The sequence below is a fragment of the Entelurus aequoreus genome, linkage group LG03, assembly GCF_033978785.1.
Source record: "Entelurus aequoreus isolate RoL-2023_Sb linkage group LG03, RoL_Eaeq_v1.1, whole genome shotgun sequence".
NCBI lineage: Eukaryota > Metazoa > Chordata > Actinopteri > Syngnathiformes > Syngnathidae > Entelurus > Entelurus aequoreus.
In genome coordinates this window covers 89263369-89270868 of record NC_084733.1, presented here as the reverse complement: position 1 = coordinate 89270868, position 7500 = coordinate 89263369, and the positions used below count along the sequence as shown (strand labels likewise).

At 36.2% G+C, this 7500-nt stretch overlaps 3 protein-coding genes across 3 annotated transcripts in view; 2 read left to right on the top strand and 1 right to left on the bottom strand.

Moving 5' to 3' along the window:
• LOC133647066 (F-box and leucine-rich repeat protein 13-like) overlaps positions 1–5687 on the bottom strand; it is a 56777-nt gene extending 51090 nt beyond the window's left edge. The window contains exons 1-4 of the mRNA XM_062043127.1: positions 5485–5687; positions 5305–5411; positions 4710–4800; positions 4579–4646 (exon numbers count right to left, since the gene is read on the bottom strand). Of these exons, the coding sequence (XP_061899111.1) occupies positions 4579–4646; positions 4710–4800; positions 5305–5411; positions 5485–5553 (335 nt within the window). The 5' untranslated portion in view covers positions 5554–5687. The remainder of the gene's footprint in view (positions 1–4578; positions 4647–4709; positions 4801–5304; positions 5412–5484) is intronic.
• On the top strand, positions 447–2514 carry LOC133647067 (uncharacterized). The gene is made up of 4 exons (XM_062043128.1): positions 447–607; positions 669–718; positions 788–2158; positions 2412–2514. The coding sequence occupies exons 1-3, from the start codon at positions 591–593 to the stop codon at positions 2146–2148; spliced, it is 1428 nt and encodes a 475-aa protein (XP_061899112.1). The 5' UTR covers positions 447–590; the 3' UTR covers positions 2149–2158; positions 2412–2514.
• A 1585-nt stretch (positions 5688–7272) lies between the features above and the next one.
• The window catches only part of LOC133645849 (armadillo repeat-containing protein 10-like), a 15838-nt gene continuing 15610 nt past the window's right edge, over positions 7273–7500 (top strand). The window contains exon 1 of the mRNA XM_062040759.1: positions 7273–7500. This exon is cut by the window's right edge and continues 280 nt beyond it. The gene's annotated coding sequence lies outside the window, so the exon portion shown is untranslated.

Here is a 7500-nt window from a genome sequence, read left to right as displayed (position 1 = left end):
GATTTTTTTCTAAATATACATTTTTTAAACAATTTATATCCTACTAATTTATTTGAATAAATTGCATCTAAAATCAATGTATGATTTAATTTAAAAATGGAATAAATAAGAAAATTATTCAGTAAAATCATCCATTTCAAATAAATAAAATACAGGAAACTGGCAACATATAGAAGAATAAATTATAAACATGTCTACACGAGCCATTTCCAGCATGGCCAAAAGGTGGCCAACGATGTGAGACCTTCTCCCAGCACCAGCAGCCAATGAGGTGAGACCTTCTAACAGCACCATCAGCCAATGAGGTGAGACCTTCTCCCAGCACCAACAGCCAATGAGGTGAGACCTTCTAACAGCACCATCAGCCAATGAGGTGAGACCTTCTCCCAGCACCAGGAGCCAATGAGGTGAGACCTTCTCCCAGCACCAGCTGCCCTCAATCACCTAATTGCAAACCCTGCAAGACTCTCAAAGGGAACTTTGGGGCTTTTTTGTTTGATTCTTGCAGGAGTTTGATTTTTTAGAAGGGAAGCGAAGGAGACAGCTGCAGTTTTTGAGCACTTGGCTCCTGCTGGAGGAAACTTCTTGCCATGGCTGTTCTCTTTGGGTAAAGCAATAAGTGTTCTGAGCTCCGTCCAACAAGGAATGCTAATGGGTTTGACTTTCAGGGTTCTTTGCTTGCTGGTGTCCACCTGCCTTGGTTTTCCTTCTAAGAGCGGTAAGAACTCTTTGGCTTCACCTTCTTGTCTTGCTTTACTCCAACCAAGTGTGTGTGTGTGTGTGTTAGCTTCCAATGGCCGTTCTCTCAACGGTGAAGATTCCAACCGTAGCTACGTGAGGCTCCTTGATCCTGGCACCCTCAACCAGTTTGATTCCGGAGCTCCTTTGGACGCAGATGGTGACGTGGGCGGTCCGAACGTGGGAATGCCGGACAAGTGGCGCCATAGTCCTGAGAGAGAAGCCGTCCAGAACCAGATAGAGGAGAAGGAACCCCACTCCCAGCATCCGTTGGACCTACTCATCAAGCAGCACACCCCAGACACGTCAGTGGAGGGCATCAGTTTTCCTCACATCGGCCATTTCAAGCGACTCGTAGAAAACATGAAGAACTCCTTCCTGACTCCCGGGAAGGATTTGATGCATTTCCAGACAGCGGGGGAACTTCTTCTGAATGAAATAGCTTCTGGTCTGACTATGAAACCTACGGACGGGTCTGTCGACCATGAGGACAATGACGTCTTGGAAGGACCAAACCAAAAGGGTGTAGGACTCTCTCCCAGGATGCAGAACACAGAACATGGTAAGCGTTACCCTGGGCAAAAACTGCACCCGTTTTGGTCCAAAGATCGCCAACTTCCTGGCCAAACCTCGTTTAGTAGTCAAAATGTGCGCCCTGCAGCCAATGCAAGTTCTACCAAGGTTCATAGCCACCTGTCCCAACAAAACACTCCATCTTTGGGCTCCTACAGTAAAAGTATCAATGTCAAACCCCAAAGAGAACCTGTAGCCTCATGGGTCTACATGCCAGATGGACGCCAGAAGACCACTGGGGTGCCGGTGACCGCCAAAGAATCTGGAGTCGCAGAAGTCAGCCCTGTGGTAGGCCAACCGGCACGTGGACACGGATGGAACGTCCAAGCAAGCAAGACCCAAGACCCTCGGAACGTACGGTTTCAAAGTGAGAAGCGGAAACCTTCCATTTACGGTTCAAGCACGCATAAAGGTATTCTACGAGATCATGCACGGCGTCCGGATTCCTCCAAGAACCTTGCTCAAGAAACCCAGAAACCGCAACCCAACGTTCCTCAGAGGTTTGGTCCGGTCCAGCAGGTCGGTTCTCCAAGCGCATCCCAGAAGACTGTCCCCGTGGGTCAACCCTCCGGCGGCGTGGGTCAACCCTCCGGCGGCGTGGGTCAACCCTCCGGCGGCGTGATTGCCGCACCGCAAGGCGCTCCAGCCGCCACGCGGCGTACACTGCTGAACTCCAAGCGCACCTATCAACTTCCTGTTCCACAATGGCCGATGGCAGGGCTCCAAAGGAAACTTTCTGTGTTCCTGGACCCAAAGAAGAAATCCGTCCACCGGTCCAGAAGCAGCTACGTGAGGAGTCAAGTAACGCACTCCAGCAGTCGCTACTCGCCACACTGAGTCCCTCAAGGTACGCCGTCGTTCACATAATGTTTGCTGCACCACTAAAAGTCACAAACATCATCATTTATGTTGCAACATCTGCTAAATATATTGTCTATTGTACACACTAAATGTTTGTATATATGTTTTACCTTGAATTAGTTTTAGTGATTTTTCATTATTGTTTAACTGCACTGCAGCCAAGTTTCTCTTATAAAATATCTGAAACACTACATTCACAATTTTGTATTATGCATTAAATGTGTATTTTTTCCCACTAGATTTATGCTGTGGTGGCAAGCTTCTGCTCTTCTCTGGGTAAGGACAATAAAAGTGGAAAATAGTATTTTTGTGGAAATAAATAAATAAAATAAAAATTCTGGCTGTAGTCCGTTACACTTTTTTTTTTGTTGTGGTAAATATTGCTACAGAGGAAAATAGTATTTTTGTTGAAAAATAAAAAAAATTCTGGCTGTAGTCCGTTACACTTTATTTTTTTTTGTGGTAAATATTGCTGGAGGAAAATAGTATTTTTGTTGAAAAGAAAACATTCTGGCTTTAGTCCTTTACACTTGTTTTTTTTTTTTTTTGTGGTAAATATTGCTAGAGGAAAATAGTATTTTTGTTGAAAAGAAAAAAATAAATTCTGGCTGTAGTCCATTACACTTGTTTTTTTGTGGTAAATATTGCTAAAGAGGAAAATAGTATTTTTGTTGGGAAAAAAATTCTGGTTGTAGTCCGTTATACTTGTTTTCTTTTGTGGTAATTATTGCTAGAAGAAAGTAGTATTTTTGGTGGGGAAAAAAAATTCTGGTTGTAGTCCGTTACACTTGTTTTTTTGTCGGTTTTTATGGGGTAAATATTGCTAGAGGAAAATAGTATTTTTGTGGAAATAAATAAATAAAAAACTAAAAAAAATTCTGGTTGTAGTCCATTACACTTGTTTTTTTGTGGTAAATATTGCTGGAGGAAAATAGTATTTGTGTTGATAAGAAAACATTCTGGCTTTAGTCCTTTACACTTGTTGTTTTTTTTTTTGTGGTAAATATTGCTAGAGGAAAATAGTATTTTTGTTGAAAAGAAAAAAAGAAATTCTGGCTGTAGTCCTTTAACACTTGTTTTTTTTTGTGGTAAATATTGCTAGAGGAAAATATTTTTGTTAAAGAAAAAAAAAAAAGAAAAAATTCTGGCTGTAGTCCTTTACACTTGTTTTTTTGTGGTAAATATTGCTAAAGAGAATAGTATTTTTGTTGGGAAAAAAAATTCTGGTTGTAGTCCGTTATACTTGTTTTTTTTGTGGTAATTATTGCTAGAAGAAAGTAGTATTTTTGTGGGGAAAAATAAAAATTCTGTCTAGTCAGTTACACTTGTTTTTGTTTTTTTGTGGTAAATATTGCTAGAGGAAAATATTTTTGTTAAAGAAAAAATTCTGGCTGTAGTGCTTAACACTTGTTTTTTTGTGGTAAATATTGCTAAAGAGGAAAATAGTATTTTTGTTGGGAAAAAAACTTCTGGTTGTAGTCAGTTATACTTGTTTTTTTTGGTGGAAATTATTGCTAGAAGAAAATAGTATTTTTGTGGGGGGAAATAAAAATTCTGTTTAGTCAGTTACACTTGTTTTGGTTTTTTTGTGGTAAATATTGCTAAAGAGGAAGTGTTTTTGTTGAAAAAAATCTGTCTATTCCTTTACACTTTTTTTTGTGGTAATTATTGCTAGAAGAAAATAGTATTTTTGTGGGGAAAATTAAAAATTCTGTCTAGTCAGTTACACTTTTTTTTGTTTTTTTGTGGCAAATATTGCAAAGAGGAAGTGTTTTTGTTGAAAAGAAAAGAAAAAAATCTGGCTGTAGTCCTTTACACTTGTTTTTTTTGTGGTAAATATTGCTAGAGGAAAATAGTATTTTTGTTGAGAATTTTTTTTGTTTGTAGTCCGTTAGTCTTTTTTTGTGGTAATTATTGCTAGAAGAAAATAGTATTTTTGTGGGGGGGAAATAAAAATTCTGTCTAGTCAGTTACACTTTTTTTGTTTTTTTTGTGGTAAATATTGCTAAAGAGGAAAAGTGTTTTTGTTGAAAAGAAAATAAAAAAATCTGGCTGTAGTCCTTTACACTTGTTTTTTTTGTGGTAAATATTGCTAGAGGAAAATAGTATGTTTGTTGGGGGAAAACAATTCTGGTTGTAGTCTGTTACACTTTTTTTTTTTGTGGTAAATATTGCGAGAGGAAAATAGTATTTTTGTTGAAAATTTAAAAAAATATAAAATAAATTCTGGCTGTAGTCCCGTTTTTAATTATTTTTTTTGTGGTAAATATTGCTAAAGAAAAAAATAGTATTTTTGTTGGAGAAAATAAAAAAAAAAATTCTGTCTGTAGTCCATTACTTAATTTTTTTTAAAATGTGTATTTATTTTTTTGGTGTTAAACATTGCTAAGAGCGCTGGAGCCTCACCTGAAAGCGGTGCGGGTTATGTTGCTCCTGTAGCAGGAGTAGGCCTTCTCGTACTTGTAAAACAAAGCCTGATAATGGAAACGTGGAACTGTTAATCATGTCTGACACTCTTCACACTTGGGAGACGTCACCAGGAGCTCGTTGGAGTCCATGTAGTCTTCTTCATCCAACTGCAGGAGGGCCAACATGGACTGCTGGTCTTCATTGCTGAGGAACTTGTCCCTTCAAACGCAAGAATAAAGATATTAAATGTTGTCATTATGGTGGTACTTAATGAATACTTGGGTCTACTACACTACTGTATTTTAATGTCATTATGGTGGTACTTAATGAATACTTAGGTCTACTACACTACTGTATTTTAATGTCATTATGGTGGTACTTAATGAATACTTAGGTCTACTACACTACTGTATTTTAATGTCATTATGGTGTTAATGAATACTTAGGTCTACTACACTACTGTATTTTAATGTCATTATGGTGTTAATGAATACTTAGGTCTACTACACTACTGTATTGTAATGTCATTATGGTGGTACTTAATGAATACTTAGGTCTACTACACTACTGTATTTTAATGTTGTCATTATGATGGTACTTGGCAAGTGTTTTCGGAGGTGGTTCCTAATAAAGTGTCCAGGTGGGTGTGGGTGGAAATGATCCACAGAGGGTTGAAGTGGTGTCAGGTGTCAGTGGGACGTGTCAGGTGTCAGTGGGACCTACCAGTCCACATTCTGCAGGTTGTCATGGCCCTGGAAGGTGGTCAGGGTGTTCTTCAGGAACTGTACGGGGTCTCTGGGATCTAACCGGCATGAAGCAATCAACAGGGCCTGTCAAGGGACGTCAAGACAGTCAAGTGAATGACACAGCTTAATATTTATAACTATTTTATTATTAATTTACCTTGTATAACTGCTGGAGCTCATGCTCTGTCAGAGTGCTCACTTCGATTTGCGTTTGTTTTGCTTTCATTTGCAAGGGTTATCTGAATTCTACATCAAGTCTACAACATTAAAAGCATAATAAAACACTTACAGGAATATATTTTGAAGTTCTGTCCAGCTTGACGTATTTATTACATCGTGGTTTGGTGCGTCATCTTCAGTCTTTGAAATATCCGCCAGACTGAACTTGTGAATAGTGCTGACTGATACGTCATCACTGATGGGCGTTGATTGGTGACGTCATCACATGCGACACAACGAATGTTTTTTTTTATTTTAATTTTTAAATATATACATTTATTTTGAAAACTATGATGCTGTGTTCCAAATTTAAATTATTTACTGAACTTGTGTGAGCCTTTGGCTTTGCACTTTGTTATATATATATATATATATATATATTGTATTCTGTTTTAGTTAGTTTGTTGAGTTTACAACCCCCCACGCTGTTTTGTAGTGTTTTTGTACTTATTTTGATTATTTCCCGATTCTTTGTAAATGTTGCAGTTTATAAATAAAGGTTTATAAAATTAAAATAAATAAAAATAATAATAAAAATACATTTATTTATAAAGTTCAACATTTACAAACAATCGAAAACATGAAATAATAAAAAGGACAATTAAAACAAGTACAAAAACAATACAATACAGCGCCAGGAGATTATTTCAATAAAGTAATTATCCTCCTTTGGCAGCTTGGTCTCGAAAGACCATGCTAATTTACGCTCTTGAGTCAGACACCTATTTCAATAACATGTTTCATTTAAAATATTTATTTTTTAAATGGCACTTTAATTATTATTAATAGTTTATTGTTTTTATTTAAATAAAACACACACACACACACACACACACACACACACACACACACACACACACACATATATATGTATGTATGTATGTCTTAATTAGATTATCCAAAAAATAGTGCTCGATACCGTGGTAGAGCGTAATATGTATGTGTGGGAAAAAAATCACAAGACTATTTCATCTCTACAGGCCTGTTTCATGAGGGTTTTCCTCAATCCTCAGGAGATTTGTATGTATGTATGTATATATATATATATATATATATATATATATATATATATATATATATATATATATATATATATATATATATATATATATATATATATATATATTATAAATATTAAATATATATAAATAGAATATATATATATACAATACATATATATATGCACACTTTTGTGTGCATTATAAATGTATGTTTGTTCAATTAAAAACAAAACAAAAATATATATATATATAAAATAAAAAAATTAATAAAATTTGCATTTCCTGATTTGACTTTTCACTCTATCTGTATTTGCTTTTGTTTTCTTTTCTTGATGTTGAAAGTACATTATAAATGTATGTTTATTGTTCAATTAAAAAACAAAACAAAAAAAAACAACAAAAAACTTGCATTTCGTTATTTGACTTCACTTCTGTTCTGACACTATTTCAAGTTGTATAGCTATTAATGATGGACATATACTTATAAATTATGCAATATTTGTTTTTGTATAGGTTTAATTGTATTTGTTAAACAATTATAATCTTAAAAGCATTTTGTGCCTCTAAAAAGCTTCCGATGGGAACCCGTTTTAGCCTACATTTTCCCTTTTTAAAATTCAAAACACTACAACACCGTTGTGTGAAATTATTAAATCAGAGCGAATATTTAAAAAGTACATTAATTGCTATATTGTTGTCACTCTGTGGAACATGTGGTCGGCCCACTATGTTGTTGCTACCCGGCGGAAAAGCCACGCAGCACACAAACGACAACACCGGTTTGTTGACAACTCCGCACAAAGTGATGGCTCATTTAATGTTGCTTTTGTCTGACTTTTGCCATAAAATCACCTTAATGAGCTGCGTGGTTTAAGCTAATAGATCCATCCATTCATTCCAGCTCAGTAGAGTTTAGCCAGCTTCTTAGCTCAGTCGTGTAGGAGTTTAGTTAG